At 53.6% G+C, this 20,665-nt stretch overlaps 8 protein-coding genes across 8 annotated transcripts; 6 read left to right on the top strand and 2 right to left on the bottom strand.

Annotated features, from left to right (window-relative positions):
* Window positions 1-1,272: 1,272 nt before the first annotated feature.
* MRS44_001717 (uncharacterized protein) lies at window positions 1,273-2,677 on the top strand (the record flags this gene model as incomplete). Its single annotated transcript, XM_065623801.1, has 3 exons — window positions 1,273-1,784; window positions 1,841-2,312; window positions 2,381-2,677. 3 exons carry the CDS (start codon window positions 1,273-1,275, stop codon window positions 2,675-2,677), a joined length of 1,281 nt encoding a protein of 426 aa, XP_065480220.1.
* A 1,105-nt stretch (window positions 2,678-3,782) lies between these two features.
* MRS44_001716 (uncharacterized protein) lies at window positions 3,783-4,681 on the top strand (the record flags this gene model as incomplete). Its single annotated transcript, XM_065623800.1, has 3 exons — window positions 3,783-3,867; window positions 4,006-4,261; window positions 4,318-4,681. The coding sequence occupies 3 exons, from the start codon at window positions 3,783-3,785 to the stop codon at window positions 4,679-4,681; spliced, it is 705 nt and encodes a 234-aa protein (XP_065480219.1).
* Window positions 4,682-5,498: 817 nt separating this feature from the next.
* Window positions 5,499-9,510, top strand: MRS44_001715 (uncharacterized protein; the record flags this gene model as incomplete). Its single annotated transcript, XM_065623799.1, has 7 exons — window positions 5,499-6,005; window positions 6,058-6,472; window positions 7,446-7,538; window positions 7,604-7,862; window positions 7,918-8,530; window positions 8,593-8,830; window positions 9,119-9,510. The coding sequence occupies 7 exons, from the start codon at window positions 5,499-5,501 to the stop codon at window positions 9,508-9,510; spliced, it is 2,517 nt and encodes an 838-aa protein (XP_065480218.1).
* Window positions 9,511-10,307: 797 nt separating this feature from the next.
* MRS44_001714 (uncharacterized protein) lies at window positions 10,308-10,580 on the bottom strand (the record flags this gene model as incomplete). Its single annotated transcript, XM_065623798.1, has 1 exon — window positions 10,308-10,580. The coding sequence occupies one exon, from the start codon at window positions 10,578-10,580 to the stop codon at window positions 10,308-10,310; it is 273 nt and encodes a 90-aa protein (XP_065480217.1).
* A 599-nt stretch (window positions 10,581-11,179) lies between these two features.
* On the top strand, window positions 11,180-11,840 carry MRS44_001713 (uncharacterized protein; the record flags this gene model as incomplete). The annotated part of the gene is made up of 2 exons (XM_046279309.2): window positions 11,180-11,375; window positions 11,431-11,840. The coding sequence occupies 2 exons, from the start codon at window positions 11,180-11,182 to the stop codon at window positions 11,838-11,840; spliced, it is 606 nt and encodes a 201-aa protein (XP_046138015.2).
* A 378-nt stretch (window positions 11,841-12,218) lies between these two features.
* MRS44_001712 (uncharacterized protein) lies at window positions 12,219-13,139 on the bottom strand (the record flags this gene model as incomplete). The annotated part of the gene is made up of 2 exons (XM_046274830.2): window positions 12,219-12,485; window positions 12,543-13,139. The coding sequence occupies 2 exons, from the start codon at window positions 13,137-13,139 to the stop codon at window positions 12,219-12,221; spliced, it is 864 nt and encodes a 287-aa protein (XP_046138016.1).
* A 1,797-nt stretch (window positions 13,140-14,936) lies between these two features.
* MRS44_001711 (uncharacterized protein) lies at window positions 14,937-16,799 on the top strand (the record flags this gene model as incomplete). The annotated part of the gene is made up of 3 exons (XM_046284916.2): window positions 14,937-15,083; window positions 15,168-15,255; window positions 15,310-16,799. The coding sequence occupies 3 exons, from the start codon at window positions 14,937-14,939 to the stop codon at window positions 16,797-16,799; spliced, it is 1,725 nt and encodes a 574-aa protein (XP_046138017.1).
* A 1,659-nt stretch (window positions 16,800-18,458) lies between these two features.
* Window positions 18,459-19,911, top strand: MRS44_001710 (uncharacterized protein; the record flags this gene model as incomplete). The annotated part of the gene is made up of 2 exons (XM_046270548.2): window positions 18,459-18,770; window positions 18,991-19,911. The coding sequence occupies 2 exons, from the start codon at window positions 18,459-18,461 to the stop codon at window positions 19,909-19,911; spliced, it is 1,233 nt and encodes a 410-aa protein (XP_046138018.2).
* Window positions 19,912-20,665: the final 754 nt, after the last annotated feature.

The raw sequence follows: 20,665 nt of genomic DNA, 5'->3' as shown, positions 1-20,665 counted from the left end.
ATTCCCATCTTTTTCCAATTGCACATCTGCTGCTCATTTCGCCATCAAAGACAAGAGCTGACGCCTGATGAGACTCTGTAAAATTCGCTGATGACGAGGACTGAAGCACGACGCCACTCGGTCTCGCTCTCCTCAAATCATCAAGCCCAGGCTGCGTACGCACAGTCTACGTACCTCTGATGCCTCCAGTGCCTGGACTACCATCCCCAGAAGCGGGCTGCTGAGATTGGCCCTCTCCAGTTCGCCTCTTGATGATGAATGGTCTTGCGCGGACTTGAACTTGACCCATGTCGCTGGAAGGACTATTCCCCAGAAGGGCCATTTCCTTCACTGAGGTCTACGTCTTCTCAGCGACGTAACGAATGCGAAGGACGCGGCATCAGCATTCGTAGTCTCGTGATATTAAATAACGATCGGAGCCTGCAAATGCCATCCATCTATGCCCCTTGACCTCCACTGAGTAGAGCAATTCCTCACAACGCGACAGCTGAGTCTGGTGCAAGCCCAGAAAAAAGAGTACGAAGCGGCTGTACCGGTACTTGCACCTGCGCCCAGCGGCCCCCACCTCGACCACCAATTACGGGCCTGATTGGCCGTGGCGCTCACTGCTGACGCGTAAACTGCCATCGTAGGCCTGACCCGGAGTGGGCAACAGCGAACCAGACGCACACCCTCCCGAGACACCCCGTCCCTTTATTCCCCTGGTCCACCCTCGATTCTCATCGCCGCCTCCTCCTGCCTCTTCTGCCCTCTCTGCCTCTGTGCCCGTCTCTCTTGTCTGGTCATCCGCATTCGCCATCCGCGAGCTCGCCAACTCCTCTCCTTTTTACCGTACACGGCGACGACAAAGCGATACAAGCTCACGCAAACCACGAACAAGTCGACGACCATCATCACGACAGGAACATCGACCAGGAGGACCCTTAGTCATCACCCGTTCAGCGAGCGACACCTGCCTAGGCGACAATCGACGACGCTAGCAGTTGACTCTGAAGGATAGCCAACTGTCTAGGCCTCCGCGTGTCCCGTGGCGATCGGGTCTACGAACACGCATATACTGCTGACGACGACAACCCACGAACACGGCCACGACCACGACGACCTTTTCGCTGCTGATCCAGACGCCTGGGTCCGTAAATATCAGCGACAGAGCCACCTGACCTCCACCCAGCCACGCATCTGGGCAATCCACCATCGACACTTATTGACCATTATTCTCCGACAACCACATCGAATTATCCTCAAACCAATTTACCAACACTACTGTCCATCATGGACCGCCAAGGCACGCCTGGCGGCGATGGCTACGGCGAGGAATGGGCGCGGGACCTTCGGGTCAAGTTCGAGGGTCTCCTTCGCGACAAGCGTATGAATGACCTCCGTTCTTCATCCCGACACGGATCTCCAAGCCTCGGCGAACGAGCCTCGAGCGCCAATTTGCGAAGCCCTACTCCTTCTGGCAGCAGCCGACCCTCGACATCCAACGGCCCTACTCCTCCCTCTTACTCCGCCCTCCGACATCTCCCCAAGATCCCAACTCCTCCCGCTGCCGGCGACCGTGACTCCCAGAAATTCAGAAACCTCCTCATCAGCCTATCATTAACACCAACAAAGTACGAAAACCCCGGTTTGTTGGACGAGGCTCTCCAGACCATTCCATTGGATCGTATCTATGGCGAGGCTGAGGAGGAGACACAAGTTCTCCAAGCTCAAGCAGAGAGTATGGGAGACGGACGGCAACCCGAATGGGGTTACCAAGACTGTGTTATCAGGGCACTATTGAGGTATGTCATGGTTCCGTAATTCGACGTTGGGCAATGTTAACTAACACAACCGACAGGTGGTTTAAGCGATCATTCTTCACATGGGTCAACAACCCACCATGCCCCGTCTGCTTATCCCCTACCATTGCCCAGGGCATGACTGCCCCAACACCTGAAGAGAGTGCCTGCGGTGCTCTTCGAGTGGAATTGTACCGATGCTCTGCACACAACTGTGGAGCTTATGAGCGCTTCCCCCGATATGGCGACGTCTGGCGGTTACTCCAGACCCGACGCGGCCGCGTTGGTGAATGGGCCAACTGCTTCAGTATGCTCTGCCGAGCTGTTGGCGGCCGTGTACGCTGGGTCTGGAACGCCGAGGACCATGTCTGGACCGAAGTTTATTCGGATCACCAGAAGCGATGGGTTCATGTGGATGCCTGCGAAGAAGCCTGGGACAACCCTCGCCTCTATGCAGAGGGATGGGGCAAGAAGATGTCCTACTGCATTGCATTCTCTATTGATGGTGCTACTGATGTTACCCGACGATATGTGCGCAAGAACGAGCACGCCACCGAGCGCAACCGATGCCCGAGGAGGTCCTGCTCTACATTATGCAGGAGATCAAGAACATCCGACGAGCCAACATGAGCAAGGACGAGCGATTCCGTCTAGAGAAGGAGGATAGCCGAGAGGACCGCCAATTACGGGGCTATGTTGTGGCTTCAATTGCCCAAGCTGTGACTGATCTGGTTCCTGGATCTCCAGGCGGTGCGTCAGGAAATGATACCAAGTTGCCTGCAGAGCAACCTGGCATTCAGTCAGGGTCCGCGGAGTGGGTGGCTGCTCAACAGCAATCTCACAGCCAACGCTATCAGCAACCCCGAGATCCCAGCCACCGAAGACCTTTGCCTTGAGCAGGATGCGCGCTTCTTTTGTTGTGCGACCTGCTCGGCTTTGTGTTCAAGGCTGTTATATATACCCTCCCTACCCACCCACCCACCCACCACTTCGATCAAGATCAGGATCACGACGCAGTCAAGTCAGCTACACCGCCCCTCGATGGAGCTGTGATACCCACCTCGTGGCTAGCCACGACATCTATCCGACGACCTCGATGATAGTACCACGGCTCTAAAACCACACGACCTCCATGATACTCTCACTTCGACGACTCGTTACGGCCACAACCTAATTCCCTTCATGTCTAATACATCTTTGTCAAGCCATAGCATAGACTCGGCGTTGAACCATTCTACCAATCTGGCCCGCCACTAGATGGCGCAGCCTGTACTTACTACAACATGGACTTCCATTTCCTTTGTTACCTTTTTTTATCATCTATTTACAAGGGGCGTATCAAGGCGGGGTGGCATATATATGAATCTGTACCCTACGGTGAGCGGGGATGGGATGTATCCCACGCTCTGGGGCGTTTGGATAGGTTTACCTTTCGGCTATCATGAGCGATATGAGGCCAGGCAAAAGAGAAGGATGAGTAGTTGAAGAAGATAGGAACAAATCAATGCCATGGCGCATTTTCATTCAGTTGATCTAAATATTTCTGTCCCAAGAACAATCTGTGCCAACCCGTTAACTCCACCTGTAGATCCAGAACCCTGGGGCCTTGGAATCCGCTGATCTTTGATGTGGTCCAACCCGGTCTGTTGCTGCTGCTCATTGCGTGGCAGTCGGTCGTAACATGCACACCAAGTCAACCTGCTCAACCTAGCTACATGTAGTCACCAGCGCAAAAGAGATGATATTTACCTAAAGGCTCTAGGGAAATTATAGAAATAACCTCATATAATTATAAAATAAGTATCTTATTATTCCATAATTTAATCCTCTAGTTTACTTATTATTAGGTCAAGTTCCTCATTTCTGCCGTCTTCACTGAGCCCATTAGAGAGCACTAATCCACGGACTGACTATGACTACCTGGGCGGAACGAATGTCTTCAAGGCCGCCAGTTGGTCTAATTGGAGCGGGCAAAAACGCATCCAAAGAGACATGCGCAAAATGAAGCAGATGCAAGACAACTACCCAGGCTACGCCTTGACTTTGGCCCCGGATGTCTCTCTAGCCACCTTGAACTCCGTCCACAGTTCCAGAAACCCAATGCCAATAGCTTTAAGGCGTTGCACGAACAACATGTCTGGGACTACCTTCATCGGGCGATCGAGGTCGCTGAGGCTTGCCCCTTCACTAGTCTGACAAGCAAACTTGTCATTTGGGGCGACAGACACCGATGGAGCCGAGCGACCACGAGAGCAGCAGACCACGAGCCACACGTCGCGGCCGCAAACCAAGAGAATTGGTGCTGGAACCACCACGGTATCGGTACCAGCTGTCCCTTTTGCTGAGCCGTACCCAAAACAGCAGCACCCGGTCACCATAACGGCAGACGAGTGGGAGCCTAAACATGCCCACTGGCTGGACGAGATACCTAAACGAAGATACGCTGGAACGACAGCCTATACGGCTATCATTGAAATGAAGTCACAAAGGAGACAGTTCCTCTTATTAGAGAACGCCGACGAGACGACATCTTCAGCTGGCTCACTCGCGAAAGCCCAAAGTCTAAGACGCTCCAGTTATTGGATGCTCCTTTTGCAGACAGCATTAGGAGCCGAACGACAATCGATGAAGGGTTTGTTGAGGAACCCGACATGATCAGGCAGGCCCTTCGGGAGATTGAAGGCATGGCCTTCCAGCTGAAGAAGAAAAGCCCAAACGAAGCAGTGCAGCTAAAGGCACTGATGGATAAGCCCTTCGCGTGCCGTGACTATCAGCTGGACAACGAAACAGACGTCGCCGGCGAGATACGCAAAGCCATCAAAGAATGCAACGAACCCAAAGTTGATGCAACCACATTGGCACTCGAAATGGCCAAAACCAAGGACAACAAGGACCAGTGACTGGCCTCGCCCGGATAAGATCTCAGCAACAAGTCTCAAATTGTCGACAACAGAGGCGTCGCGACGAACCAGAGCCAGCCAGGACTCACAACAGTGAAGGCATTCGTTCTTCTGAAGCATTATTATAGATTTACATAAAATCTGTATACAATATTTATTAAAATATTCTAAAAAAGAAGTAATAATTTATATGTATTCGCTTTATTATTTAGCTATCCTTATTGTATGCTCTTAATTGCCTTTACCTAAGGGAGCGCAAGTTAATGTATGTCCAGACCAATGCTTAACCACACCAAGAGAATGTCAAATCACAGAACTGAGGAAAACTAAATGAATAAGTGCGAAGACTATTTAATTCCAGACAGTTTATGCCGTGGTTGGTAATAGAGAGGTGGATTCCATGCCCTTGTCTTGACCGACGCGCTTGAATGCGTAGTCTGCCATCAGTTCCAAAGTCCGCGGGTTGGTGCTCTCATTCTCTCCAATCTGTGCCAGCGCGGTCACTCCACGTGTGGATCCATATCTTGGCGCTTTATAGCTAATATGAGATTATCCTGGATGTGAGGGCTGATCCATGAATGTCGACGATTGCACTGCCTCCCAACTAGTAACATGTTAATTATTCGAGTGCCCGGTCAGAACGGTCATCTGAAACGGCATTATCAAAGTGCACGTGACTTTGCGCCTACCGTTTATCATTGACGCCATTTATCAAATGTGGCGGTCTTACCCTGTATGAATCAATTGAAGCTCCGTTTTCCCTGTGTCAACCCTCACTTCAATCATCAATTGCCTGGAGCTTTCGAGTTCTTTCAGGATGGGATCATCGACGACACAATCGGCCAGAGGCCAGAATTTCAATGCTGGCGGAGGTTTTGTAACGCCTCAGAAACCAGTCGCACGCACCCCAGCCAAGAACGCGTGGGCGGGCCAGACCCCAGACAATCCAGTTGATTTGACTGATGAGCCTGAATACACCCCCTCGAAGAAGCGCAAGGCGGACAATTCAGACGATTTTGACCGGGAATACTTCTTGATGATGCAACATGTCCAGCCAAAGAAGAAGAAAAAGGAGGAGGAGGAAAAGCGAGTGCGCAGATTCAGGCCTAAGCCACCACAGTCGTTTCACGATGTCTATGAACGCGCTCTGTCTCAGCGCTTCTACGTCTTGAACCGAACTAGACGCGGCACTCATGATTGTCCTGAAGAGGATATTGAGATGACGGGGTCTACTGGCAACATTTACAATGTTCACATTGGGAAGCGACCCAGCTGCACTTGTCCCCACTACGAGAAGGGCAACCAATGCAAGCATATCCTCTATGTGAGTCGGCGTCTGCCATTGCATGGAAATCTCGCTGACCATCTCATTACAGGTCATGAAGAAGGTTCTTAATGCTCCATTTGACCTTGTCTACCAGCTCGGGCTCCTCAGCACTGAGCTCCAGACCATCTTCGCTGCTGCGCCTCCCATCTCGGCACCTTCGGGCGGCAAGTCCGACAAGCGCAAGCCCATCGAAGGTGACTGTCCCATCTGTTACTGTGAGCTGGAGGCCGATAACCCCGGATCTATCGTCTGGTGCAAGGCGGCATGTGGTCAGAACATCCACCAAGAGTGCTTCCAGATGTGGGCACGCACCAAGGGAGCCAGCGGGAATGTCACTTGCCCGATGTGCCGCAGCACCTGGAAGGATGATGAGGGTTCCGTGGCGAATGTGCGCAAGGACAAGGGCGACATTGAAGAGGGATACATCAATGTGGCTGATCAGCTCGGTATCAGCCGTGTCAGAGGTTTGTGCTGGTCACTTGAAAATTGCTGTCTATCTTGACTAACTTGGGCGATGTAGATGAGTCGAGTTACTCTCTCTGGCATACCTACCATCAGCGGCGCCGAGGCTTTTTCTACTGAGCGTGGTGAGCTACATCGGTCGCCGTGAGGCCAGCTTCTCCCGATTGGAAGAGAGGACTGATGTCCATTATGGGACTCTCCCTTCATTATGATTCACGACTATTTTGATCAAGCAGCACAAGGAGTTCATGCGAACACTCCGGCCTACTTTTGATAGAGCTCTGTGCCAGCAACGTGGACGTTTGCTTGAAACACGCAACATGGCATGTCATCTGTGCAAGAGGTTTTCAGCTATTGCGGATTGTTGAAACACGAATCCGAAGGTGCGAGCTATAGCCTATTGAAACCCACCGATTCTTTGCTAACTTTTCGGATGCAGACTCGTATCACTTACCCTCAGAGCAGATGGCTGATTTTTTTGGTCGGTGCTGCATCATGGGCAATATGCATTATACAGCGGTTGTGTGGGGATGTGTTACAAGCTGTCTGGGATTTGAGATGGGAATAATGTACGATAGGAACCAAGCCAGAAGAATGACTGGCTGGGGTAATACAAAAGCAGCCCACTGGGCCAATTTGCGATGAGATCTTTACTTGCCCTGGCTGTGAAGCCTCTCACATTCCTCAGTCGATCTCCCTGTCGTTTGATCGGTATGAAGACTTGAGGGAGACGCCACAATTCCAGAAGCCTGATAAGCCACAGCTTCTAGAACCTGACTAGATGAACCCTTTTGGTGTGTGAAACGTTGACCACAACTCAACAAGACGTACCCCTAATCCCCCCTTTACCGGTTGACACTCAGCGTTGATTTCCGCAGGTATGACAAACCAAGTCCGCACTTGTACGCCCGGTATCCCCACAAGCTACCCCAAGCTCACATGAACTCCGCAAATGTGTCCGCACCCCTATTCCAGCCGCCGGAGTGCTGCCGGCGAGGCGTTCGGCGGTTTCGGTGGGTCCTCCGAACTGCCCCACCGAAACCGCCGAAATCACCAACTCCGCCGCCGGTATGAGGTTCTCTGTACAGATAAAGGGACTGTTGTGCTCGCTGTTTCTTGAAAATTCAACTCAGACTTACAAGTCACCGGCATGAAGCAGACCGCATCGCTCTTTCGGATACAAAAGATCATCAACATGGCTAAGATACCACCAACTATGCGATCCCTCGTTGCGCCGAAGAGGTGTTCTCCCTCTGGGTTTGAGATCATGGAGAGACATACGCCCAAGATTACGAAGCCTGAGCAGGTTCTCTTGCGTATGCGCGCTGCTGCCATCAGTACCGGCGACACCCAGTTTGCGTCTGGGATGCTACGTATCCTGTACTCGGTGGAGTAAGGACATCCCCAGAAGTGAGCAGTAAAACTCACGTTGACTAACATATCCCAGATATCCTTATACTCTTTCCCAAGAGGGCGCCGGAGTGGTCGTTGCCGTCGGTTCTGCAGTCAAGAACCTCAAGGTCGGCGACGAAGTCTACGGCTTCGACATGGAGAAGCCCATGTTTAGTAGACCGCACCCCGGATTTGCCTCTGAATATGCCATATCCGAGGAGCGGTTCCTGCATATAAAGCCCGAGCATGTGTCGTTTGAGGAAGCTGTAACTTTCCCAGGCCCCGTCGTCACCGCACTCCAAGTCATCAGACGCGGACTAGAACTTCAGGGCAAGGACAGTCTGGCCGGGCAGACGGTATACATCCCCGCCGCTCTCGGCTCATCTGGCTCTACGGCGATACAGGTAGCACGCAATATGTTCGGAGCCGACAAGATCATCTCAACAGTGTCGACGTCCAAGATGCCGCTGGTGGAGCAATACCTCCCCGGCATGGTCAACCAGCTCTACGACTACAAGACGCAAGACGTGGTCTCGCTCGTCGGCCGGGGCACGGTTGACTTTGCATTCAACACTCAGTTTGCAACGTGGAACGAGAGCGCGGCGCTTCTCAAGCCCAAGACGGGAATCTTCATGAGCATCGCCAGCATTCCCCGAGCAAAACCATGCGTCCCATGCTCGGACCGGAAAACATGCCCTCTTTGCTTTGCTGGTTGCTCGACCTCGCGCAGCTGCCGTATTGGTGGAAGCTCAGAGGGACAGGCATCAAGCACGAGTTTGTATCTGGGAGCCCGAACATCAGAGAGGACATGGACATTGTTGCGGATCTGGTGGCCAAGGGCAAGGTTAGGGGAGTGTATACTGCTGTTGAGCTTGGGGATATTGAAGAGGTGAGGAAGGCTTGCGAAAAGGTTGCTGCTGGGAAGGGAGGGCTTGGGAAGTTGGTGATTAAGATTTCGGGGGAGGAGGGTGATTAAAGTGATGCCACTGATATGGATTTCTAGCGGTGTTTGTGTGAAGTAGCATATAAGGCCCCATTGCCTCGGAACCTATTGAAGGGTATCTTTCCCTTTTGCCGTTGGCATAGTCGTCTATTGTGTTCCACACTCTACTTCGATATTATCCCCTGGGATGCGGGGCAAGGCAGCTTGGGCCGCCTACGTGACGGTTACCATTTGCACTGCCTCACTCACCTCAATTAAAACCACCTGGAGCTCCCCCACATCTGCCTCATAGCGCCTATGAGTTACTCCGCAGATACTTCGAATTTCATTGATCCTCTACAAGTCTACATTCATCTTCACATTGCTAGCATCTCACATTCAAACATCGCTGCTTCATACATTCTGGATCAGCTTCATACCTTTCGAATGGCGCAACTATCAACCGAAGTCATTATTGCGATTGTCTTTTCCATCCCTGGTTTACTCGCATCTTCCGTTAGCGCTTGGTTTACGTATCTCATGTTTCGCTCTGGCTCAACACATGCGACAACCGAAGCTATGTGCGACCCCGAGTCATCTGTGACATCTCTCGCTCAGTACGACAACCTCTTTTTTCTCCCTGGATCTTTGATAGGCCCGCTGGGAACTATGCTCATCAAATTACTTCCAGGCCACGAGCTGGGATCATGTTCAACTTGCGCGTAGGGAAGATGCAAGTTCTCCGTCCCCGCCGATCTAGACCAAGCCGGCGGGCCACTCGAAGATAGTCGACATCTCACCAGAGCGAAAGTGTCGGTAGCTACACGTGGAGGGAATACGGCTGTTTGGAGTCACATGTTGGGTAGGGAAGGGGGACGTATAGAAATACGGTATGGGTATGAGTATGGGTATGGATCTGTGTAAGTGAGAAAGAGGTGGATCTGCGCAAACGGGATGTTGGGGTCGAAATCGCCCATTCCCGTTACTCCTCATTCGGGTGATAGAAAAAACGAGACACCAGCACAAACATGTCAGCTTCCCCCTGAAGGATAGTTAATCGAGTATAGAAAGAATGGATAAAATAACTCTAAAATTACTAGATTTATGACGATATATTTTAGTTATTTATTTTGTATCATTTATTTATGATGCTTGAGGGGAGTGATGTAAGTCGTGGACAGTATGAATACCAAGATGCACCGTCAGTCTAGTAACCAGATTCTGGGGAAATGTGGGGTGATACACCAGGTTCAAGAATGGATCCATAGGTAGGTAGTACGTGCTAAAAACCTGCACTCCAAATCTTTCGACTGATCAAGTTTACTGAATTCTTCCTTATAGGGGCGGGATCTCCCAAATGGGCTCATGCGGGCTCGGTAGGGGAAGCCTTCCACGCAAGGACCGAGTGTCGTCCTCGGTCACTGGACAGTCTGGGATCGGGTTGGTAGAGAACCTAACACGGCCACTAAGACTGCGTTCCCAGCGGAACATCTCGTATTGAACTTGATGTTGACCTTCTAAAGCTAGTCTAGAAGATCGATCAGACTTTGGCTCAGGAAGGAGAGGGGAGCATCCATGAATGCTTTGCCTGGCATCACCAACCCTGGCCGAGTAGACCCCGCAGCCATAGCTTCGGGGTAATTCGCGAGAGGTACAGACTCGACGTCGCCTTGATCGTGATTCCGTCGACTGTCACCGAGTTGGAGGTAGGCAATGTAAATGGCCAGCGTAGAAAGGCTCAGTCCGATGGGTAGGGCGACAATGGCGACGATGGCTCCTGTAGAGAGGGCTGTCATGTTTTGCTGGGACGAGTCAAGATACCTCTGTGAGGGTATGGACAAGATGGCATGTACCTAGGAATAAGCACACCGGGGTTTGGACAAGACGTTATTTATACCCATCTCTAACACTCACGGTCTTGTCCAAAAACACTAGGATGTGATTTGGCTTGCAGCGTCTAAGCCATGGTTAGGCTCTCTCAGCGTCTGTAGAAAAGGAAAGGATTGGACGTTGAGAACGAGGGGGTTGCATCCTCTTCTTGCCTTGAGGGCTTCATCGATCTTGGAGGGGACAGGGGAACGCGATATTGCCACGGAATCACGTGACTGTGAAGCCAAGTGGGTCTTCGCCCAAACGCAACTACTGTCACCAAATCACGTGACTCCCGGCACACATCAACGCGTCCAGCCACTTAAACACGTCACTGAGCGCGCGCTGGCCTGAGCTCCCTGCGCTCCCGCGTCTCGTCTCGGTTCCTCAAAATCCACCCATCATTTCACCTCAGCTCCAGGCTCAGCATTTCACCCTTCTCTTATTTCCAGCATAGAGCCCTGCATCTTTCTGCCTCGACGCCATTTTTACTCCAAATTTTTCGACAGTACATTCATCGACAATCATGGCCCACAAGCGCAAGCGTTCCGTCTCTGAGCTCTGCTCCTCGCCCTCGTCTGTGTCCTCGTTCGACTCGCCGCCCCGGGCAACCAACGGCCTCACCAACCCCTTTGCCGTGATGGCAGCAACTCCGATTCACCTTCACAGCCGCACAATGAAGCGGTTCCGCAATAGCAGACCTTCCGAGAATGAAGTTCACCGTAAGCTCATCATTCATTCTGCTCGCCTCAGGACATTGGCTAACCCGCTCGACAGAACGTACCCTCAACATGCTGTTCTCGGCCCAGAGCCAAAAACATGCAATGCCTGCACCGGATCAACTTCAGCCTCAGGATGAGACCAGCCGCCCTGAATCAACTCAACAATCGCTGCATCGATTCTGGAACATCTCTTCCGCCCCTTCCACAACATCTCACACAATCCGACCCGAGTCTACACCATCCGACTGCGAAGATTGCGGCGCCTGCCTCGGCGGCAGCAGTGGAGATGAGATGGATGTTGATGGATTCGAAACCGAGGGCCACACCTGTGGTGCATGTGGCAAGCATGTTTGCTTCGGTTGCTCTGTCAGCAACCTAGGCGAGCAACGTCGATGTTTACAATGTGCTGGCCGCAAAGGTTCACCCAGCACCAACAGGTGGAACGGGACTGGTTCCATATTTTGAGATTGAATAAAGGGAGGACATCACAATGCGGGCGTACTCAAGCGGGCATACTCAAGCGGGCATAGCATAATTTGGGCGTTTACAGTTGGAGGCGTTTCGTCATTGCAGGGATTGGGATACCATTTGGGACGAATGCATTCAGGGCAACGTTGCCATGGGAGATAGCGTAGATAGTTAGATTACGGTTCGTATTTCAAGAACACGTCGTCATCAAGAATGACAAGATCTAAGTCAAGTTCCTCGCACAACTGAACACCCCATGTGATTATTCTACGTACAAGACGCATTACATACAGAGTTGACTGTATTAAAAATATGAGTCATTACAAGCAATATGTCTGAAAAAGCAATCGCAAGTCCACACACGTAAAGATCCCTCTAACCGCGCCGGCGGGTGGTAGGGCTCTTCTTGGGGGTGGCCGTCGAGGAGGCCGACAAAGCAGCCGCAGGCTTGGCCTTGACGGGAGTAGCCTTGCGCTTGCCCTTGGCCTTCTCGGAGGGAGCGTTCCAGTAGAAGATCATCTGGAGAGCGAGGATGGCATTGAGGATGAAGCCGGACACGAAGCCGTAGAGGATGAGCTTGTCGTCGACCTCCTGGAGGGTGGTGAAGATGCGTGAGAGGGAGCCGGCGAGGTAGTTGAAGACCTGTGCATGTCATGTTAGCTTTTAATTCTAGGGCGGAAAAGTAGGAGTTCAACTTACAGCAAAGGCGCTGAGCTGGCCGGTGCCACCCTGCTGGAAAATGGTGAGGATCTGGGGCAGCTTGCTCGCGACACCCAGGACACCAGCACCAGCCTGGAGATAGCTCAGGACCTGGCTGTCGACAATGTTCTCGGCAAACAGCGCGGCGACCGTGCCAGCGAGCGCAGCGACAAAGACAGCAGCGAGACTGGCGCGGCCGCTGTAGTTGAGGACCAGAACCGAGATGATAACGTTCTGGCCGACGATCAGGGCCGTCTCGCCAAAGGTGCTGAAGGGGAAGCCGTTCCGGACATTGTAGGCGAGAGAGATGAGGTACGATGTCGTCTCGAGGAGGTAGGACAGGAACGAAACGCCCTCAGCAGACTTCGAGTTAACGAGCTTGAGGATCTGGGGCACCTTGACGATGGACGAGGCGGCGATGATACCGATACCGAGGGCCTTGGAAATGGCGAGCTTGAGGCAGTCGGCGTCCTCAATGTTGACGTCGAGGAGGAGGGACTTGTAGCAGGTGTCGCCAAGGATGGAGATGCCTAGGTCGCGGATAGGCTCGGGGAGGTTGTGCGTGATGGGCTGGATGGCTGATTTGAGGGCGTCCATGATGGTTGGTTCACGTGTGGCTTCGGGGAGAAAGAAATCGAGGTCGAAGTAGAAGAGCCAGCAAAAGGCCAGAGAAGTATTAAACAAAGAAAGCCGGCTGAAGGAGAGTCAAAGAAGGGGAGCAACAAAAGACGTCGCGACTTGCAAACTGCAGTGATGCTTGTCTCATGAAATCTTTCAAAGAGGCCAACAATGCCGAAGAGAGTTCGAGAATTGGTTTCCTCTTTGGGACTAGCAATGGGCTGATCTGCCGGAGGAAAAGCCGACCTGCCTACCCTAGACTTGGATTTTCAACGGTCGGGAAAAAACGTCCAAGACAAAAGCCCCGGGGTAGTGAAAGTGCCCAGGCCGCCTCGTGCATGGTGATCCCTGTCTCGGAGCTGGAGCCATGACATCAGAGCCAAAGATCCAGGTTGAGAGATGCCCATTTCTCATCATCAGTTGATACTCAGGCCTAAACAACCCGAGATTACCGAGTTTTGTGTGATCCTCGCCGGGTATTCCATCCCCTGCCCTTTGTGGAAGTTTTGAGAAAATTCCAAGTTGATCAGCCATCATGCACGAAACAAGGCAGGACATGTCAAATCTGCCAGATGCGCATCTAAACCTGGCAGTGGGGGGCAGAATTGCTCAGCAACATAATGAGGCTGAGTTGGCTGAGTTGACAAGTTGAAGAGGTAACCCGTGCTAAGGTTCTGGAATTATCTCGTGCTCTCCTTCTAAGCGCCGTGCTCGGGCTTGTGGTGCGTACCGATGCCTTACACAGCCCATGACACTAGACTCAACTCATGATGGAAACTATCTTGTTCTCGTTCGCGTCGTACGCATTCCGCGGGGGCCATCCCGGACAATGAACAAGCAGCGCAGCAGGGGGACCTACAGCGATGATGCACGTGTCAGACGACGGAGGCCCGGCAGTTTTTGAGTGAGGCAGAGGGCGAGGATTCCGTAATAGCAGCAAAGCACAGCCTTGGTGCCTTGTCCCTTGCTCGTTGTGTTTCCTTTGGGCACCGGGGAGTGTCACGAAACGAGTAGAGGGACAGCACAGCATTTCGGTAAGGTAGCGGGAGACAAAGAGAGGTCAGCTGCCCTGGATTATCAAGACGATTATCCTCTTTGTCAGCCCCGAGCCAGCCATTCAACAGCCTCGGATGCCGACCCTTTCTTTCAGGCACAGCAGAGAGCTGCCATCCATCCATCCATCTCACATCACCCCCATAATCCATGTTTTGACCCACGCAACGTCAAGGTCAAGACCAAGCAAGGCTCTGCCCAGTGCAGCATGCCCTCGGGTGCCCAGCTAGTTCCATGCCCCCCGCCAAGATTCCCTCGCTGCCTGGGAATTTCGAGTACACTTTGGACTTGTACAAGCCTTGTCTTGTCATCAGCTCCCAACGGCCCGGCCCTTGTACCTTGCTTTCACTGCCTTACCTTACGCTGCTTCTTTCTCTTGCGATCCATCCATTCCCAATTTATTTGTCTGCAGTCAGCGCCCTGTCTTGAAAACCTTCTGCTCTCCTTCTTCTTCTCTTCCAAAGTCAGGTTTCAACATCCCCCCGGCTCGATCTGAATGCGCCATCTTCGTCGCCGGCCTAGTCGCTCCCGCCTACGGCGCCGTTGCCTTCCCGATCGCCGCCTTCTGACCGCCGATTGCCTCACTTTGCGCTTCCCCGCCATCCACGTTCGCCCTGGATGAGAGCGCGCGACGGCCTCACCTAATCCACTACACGCGCTCCTCAACCTCGCTGTCCTCTTCATCATCGCCGGTCGCATTCACCTCTTCCTTTCATCATCGTCATGGCGACCCCTCCTAAGCCTGATGCCCCGCCGGGGGCCTCATCAACTCCCCCGCCGCCACCCATTGAATATGTCTACATGTATGAGAAGGACAAGAGTCCTTCCAAACTACTAGATGCGCTTCTGAGAGCCATCGTTCGACATATTGTATGCGCGCACTATTTCCTTAGTCTGAGTGCTCATCCAGGAGCTCTCATGCTCGAGACCGCATTACTAACTACGTCATACTAGATCCTAAACATTGGCGACAAGACAGAATGCCATCTCACACCAAGCAAGCTCGCTGCCTTCTACAAGGCTGTGGGTGGCGATTACGACTGTAGGCTTACCTTCTTGACCGATGCAAGGCTGTTTATGCTAATATGACTTACAGCGCTGTTCGTCGAAATGCCACATGAATCCATCTCCTACATCTGGCAGGTCACCGGCTGCCAACATACTCTACAGCCTACCGATGACGATTTCGAGCCACCTTCGATCCCTGCACTCACATCTAGAGGTTTCTCGCGATGGGAGTCCCTCGAAATCCTTCTCGGCCCAGAGGAGCACGTTCCTTTCTTGCAGTTCGCTGTCAAGAACTGGCACCTAAAACACCCCGAGACTGGCCAGGAGTTCCCTCCCGATCTTCCCAAGGAGGTTTTCCCTGCACAGGCTGACGCCGAAGTGGATCACTGGCACAAGTCGTGTGCTGAGAAGCTAAGAAAGGAGGCTCAAGTCCGGGAAAAGGAAGCTTCTCGGGGATCTGCGCGCGAAGTCCCTCGAAAGGCCCCTGGCTCTTGCCCTGAGCCAGATGAGACACCTGAGCCCAAATTCGCCTATACTCATGTCCCAGGGAACGCATTTGCAGGCCAACCGAGAAGACCACCTGAGCCAGCGTATGACCGACCACTGTACAACCACGTTCCGGGCAGACATGGAAGTGGGCGAGCAGGACGACCATCACCTGGGAGATATGACAGCAATTTTGATGAGCATGCCCGGAGACGAAGCTTCTCCGATTACAACAACCCGCCGCCACATGCAGAGCCTCCTTATTCACATGGAGGAGGAGCTTATCTTGATCCAAATGCGAAGCGGCCCGTACCGCCTCGCCGACACAGTCAGCCGAGACACTACTCATCCGAATCGACCGATGAGGATGAGCCGGCTCCGCCTCGCATGAAGCGAAGAAACAACCCGAGCCCGCCTTCGCCAGGATCTCGTCGGTACTCTCCCCCATCCGGTCCGCCGCCGCCCGCTGCCAGTAACCCGCCTACGTCGTTCCGCCCTCATCGGCCGGATATAAGACCTGATGAGCCCATTCGGCGACGATCTACAGCCAATACCAGCAGCATTCGAGAGAAGCTATCAGAAAAGGTGTCCAACATGCTACCTAACGGATTGACGGGGTCGGACCGAACCCGCAACTCACCGAGGGCCGGTGCGTACCACACCGACTCACAACGCGCCCGAAGAAGCCGAGACCGGATTCCTCCAACTCGCCTCAGCCGGAGCTACTCCGACCTCTCTGGAGCTTCGTCCGAGGGCGAGTCGAGTGATGAAGAGTACCATCGGCCGAGGAGGATGCGAGATGAGAGGGAACGGGATCGAGACCGAGATCGCATTCGAGAGCGGGACAGGGGTCGGCAGCGAGAGCTAGAGCGAGAACGGGAAAGGGAGGGCGAACGCCGTGAGAGATATCTTCGACGACCGGACGTGGAGCGGCGAACTAGCAGCCATGCCGATGCAGATCGGCGACGAGACTATCCCGCATGGGACTCACGTAATGAAAGAAAGAGATGGGACAAGCGAGTGCCGCCAGAGGAACGAGGTGGAAGTCCTGGAGGAATGGGCAGACGGTATCCTGAGGCCGCTTACCCCTGAAGCTGAGATTTGGATATGATGCCGGATTTTTGGGAGTTTCGTGTTGCGAGGTTCAAGGAACATCTGAGAGACCATGACGCAGTTGACGACGCAGGCTATTTGACCAAGGACTGGAAGGATTTTGCATGGGCGGTTTTCTTTGGGCAATGATGAGAAACACAAACAATCTGGGATTCTGGAATTGGCGGTTAATACGGCGTCCTGGACCAAGGGATAATGCGACCATGAAATATAGCTTGATATTGAGCTTCAATTTCTCTTGTTGAGCCTTTCTCTTCTTGTTTACCATTCTTATATAGATTGGATGAATGTTAGCGATCATTATTGACAGAGTCGACAGGTCTTTGTCCTTTGAGCTCTCAAGATTCTCTCAACCGGCGACAGTTACTTGATTGGAAGAATAGAACTTCTTATCAAAAACGCAAACACTTCCCTTCTGAACCGGAACACCCTCTCCAACGGAGCCGGCCACGGCCGCAACAAATCGACCCATGGTGCCACAACAAAACAAAAACCCATCACCAACCCCGCGATTACGACAGAGGGTGGCCACCCCCCAGTTTTTCCCGGGCACGGCAGCCATTCCGAATCCCTCGTTGGACGGGCATGTTCCGGGGTTTAACTAAAAGCCAGGACTAGACCCTGCCTTTCAAATCTCAACCAAAAAAAAATTCCCTAGCCAACGAGAAATGGCGGATTGCCATCAAGGGTATCTTTGCAGGGCTGGACTGTCGTCAACAAAAAAAGCACGCCCGCCAAGGCTAGGAACACCACGGGCAGCGGACCGAGTTTTGACAAGTCCCCCACTCTCAAGAGAGCTCAATTGGGTGAGACACCTTCAGCAGCCATTGGCGCGCCTTCAAGCTGTTGTGTTACGGGGAAGCAAGTTGGATGGAATGGGATGGAAAAGATGTCAAGCATCTTGTCTGCAGTGCAGTGCGTGCTCCTCACCAGCAGGGCGGGCTCGTTAGACGCTGGCATCGCGCCATCGCTCGGGTTTACCCCGTTCCCGCCCCTACCCGTCCTGAGAAGCATCCTCGACCCCAAGGGGAAAGATGCTCGGTTTCTCAACACAGAAGCTCCGAATAGAGGTTGGCGGCGGTTTAGGACGGTTAAATAACGCCGTCTTAAGGCACACGTCTCCCCGAGGAGCCGAGGTTGCCGCGTTGCTGCAATGGGCATGGCAATGTCCCGGATCTGTGCAGCCACCATGTTTTGAGTTGAGATATGGGGCTCAATGCACAAGAGAGCAAGATTGATAGGCGACATGGACGTCCGGAGACTGGCCGAAGATCGGCTGGGTTTCTCACCTTTGGGTCGATCTGCCCCAGGCGGCCCCTTGTCAGCGTGGGGGGAGGTAGAGCCGTCAAGGCAGCACAGCCCATGCTTCTAGAGCTCACCAACAACGCAACGGACGGGGGCATCCATTCCATTTGGGGACGTTTTCTGGTGTTGTTCGTCTCCTCTTTCTCAGCCCAGTCCCTGGACACCTTGCTCTAGTGCCTCCGCTGCTGCTAGGTCACTGCCGTCCAGCTCATACACTACTAGCTTCTCCCTCCTCCTCCTTTCTTCTTCTCTTCTCTCAACCATCCATTCTCTCATCATTCCTTCTTTCCTCTTTTTCTCTGACCCTCTCACACAATCTCTCACTCTCTCACAATGAAGCCCGGTGCCTCTCTCCGCCTGAGGGCCCTCCGCCCGGTGACGAGCGGTCGCCTCCCGCTCCCCGCTTCGGCGAGATGGCAACACCCACGAGCCCGAGCCATGTCGACCGTCGTCGACTACGTTCGGCCATCGCAGCCGCCGCCTCCCCCGGCGGGAGCGCACGACGCGGTTGAGAAGCAGCGGGCTGAGAGGAGGAAGCAGATTATGCGGGAGGCCGTCACGGCGAACACGGTCCGACACGACTGGACCAAGGAGGAGATTGCGGCCATTTACTACCAGCCCGTTCTGGAGCTGGCGTACCAGGCTGTGAGTGCTTTCTTTCTGTTTCTGTTTGTCTTTTTTTAGCTCTGTTATCATCGCCAAGCCTTGAACCATCATGGTTGCCATCACGGTGTCTCAATGGTTCGATTTGCGGGGCTTGGATCTGCCGGCTCGACTCGAATGGCGGGGTAGTTGCGTGTACAACCTCACAGATGCTCGATATTGCCAATCAGGACCCCCATCACTGACAGTAGAATCCCGATAGAGCACCGTCCACCGTCGATGGCACAACCCCGCCGAGGTGCAACTTTGCACCCTCATGAACATTAAGACGGGTGGCTGCACCGAGGACTGCTCCTACTGCGCCCAGTCGACCCGTTACCAGAAGGGCACCAAGGTGCCGGCCAAGAGGGTTGAGAGCGTCGAGAGCGTGTTGGCGGCGGCGCGGACGGCCAAGGAGAATGGCAGTACCCGATTCTGCATGGGTGCCGCCTGGAGGGACATGCGCGGGCGCAAGAACAGCCTCAAGAACATCAAGGCCATGGTCGAGGGCGTCAAGGGCATGGGCATGGAAGTCTGCGTGACACTGGGCATGATCGACGCCGAGCAGGCCAAGGAGCTCAAGTCGGCTGGCCTCACGGCGTACAACCACAACGTCGACACGAGCCGCGAGTTTTACCCTTCCGTCATCTCGACACGCAGCTACGATGAGCGCCTGCAGACGCTGAGCCACGTGCGTGACGCCGGCATCAAGGTCTGCTCGGGCGGCATCCTGGGTCTCGGCGAGTCGAGCGAGGACCGCGTCGGCCTGCTGCACACCGTGTCCACCATGCCGAGCCACCCCGAGAGCTTCCCCGTCAACGCCCTGGTGCCCATCAAGGGCACGCCGCTGGGCGACCGCCCCATGGTCGAGTTCACGAGCATGCTGCGCACCATCGCCACGGCCCGCATCATCATGCCCTCGACCATCATCCGCATCGCCGCCGGACGCAAGACCATGTCGGAGGAGAAGCAGGCTATGTGCTTCATGGCCGGCGCCAACGCCATCTTCACCGGCGAGAAGATGCTCACGACCGAGTGCAACGGATGGGATGAGGACGCCGCCATGTTTGGCCGCTGGGGTCTGGAGCCCATGAAGAGCTTTGAGAAGTCTCCCCAGCCGGCCCCCGAGGTGAGAGTTCTGTAAACATCAGCCAGAACCTACCTCGATTGAGTCTTGAAGTTTTGCGTAAACAAAAAAGAAGAAAGCAAAAAAAAGGCCGTCTGCTGTTTTGACGCAATGCCTGTCTTTGTGTTTGTGTGAAGCTGCTGTTGTTTGAAACCACGTACCCCATCCATCATGAGCTCGAACCCGACATTGCCGCTTCGGGGCATGCACCTGCCTTCACCGGCCCAGTCTCCGGGACCGGCATCGACCCGGGTGCGGGCAGGCCGGTCACGGGCGAATGAAATGCTAGGGATTCTCTAACAGCGATGAAAGCTGGAGAGGGAAAACTGGTGATGGGGGACTGGGGGCGGAGACCGGGAAGCGAGGGAATGGATTGGTTGGCTTGAATAAAATGGGTGATGGCATCTGACCTTGAGCAGGGGAGAGATGGGAGACGCCACGAGGGGGCGGATGTGCGCTTTATAAGAGGGTGCCAAACGTAGTGAGGAAATTCACGTCGTTTAGCAGTCAAATCTCGGTGAGATAGTAGTCCGTTTTGCACTTTTTTGTAGTAGCACATGTGGTGAATGATGATTCCTTGAGAGACGCGTGACACGACTGTGCACCTTTGTACGGAACGACGTGCCACAGCAAGAAATGCAGGAACCCCAAGCCCATTGGCAATTCGACGATGGAAAGGGGCCTTCATAAACGACTTTGTCGTGCAATTACCACATCTCACGGTTTCATTGTTCACGTCGTGGCCACGAAAACGCTAGGAGGGGAGTAAGCG

The sequence above is a fragment of the Fusarium solani genome (assembly GCF_023522795.1).
Source record: "Fusarium solani strain SB1 chromosome Unknown bctg00000000, whole genome shotgun sequence".
NCBI classification, from domain to species: domain Eukaryota; kingdom Fungi; phylum Ascomycota; class Sordariomycetes; order Hypocreales; family Nectriaceae; genus Fusarium; species Fusarium solani.
Note: the sequence above shows the minus strand (reverse complement) of the source record. Positions and strands in the feature narration are given on the sequence as shown.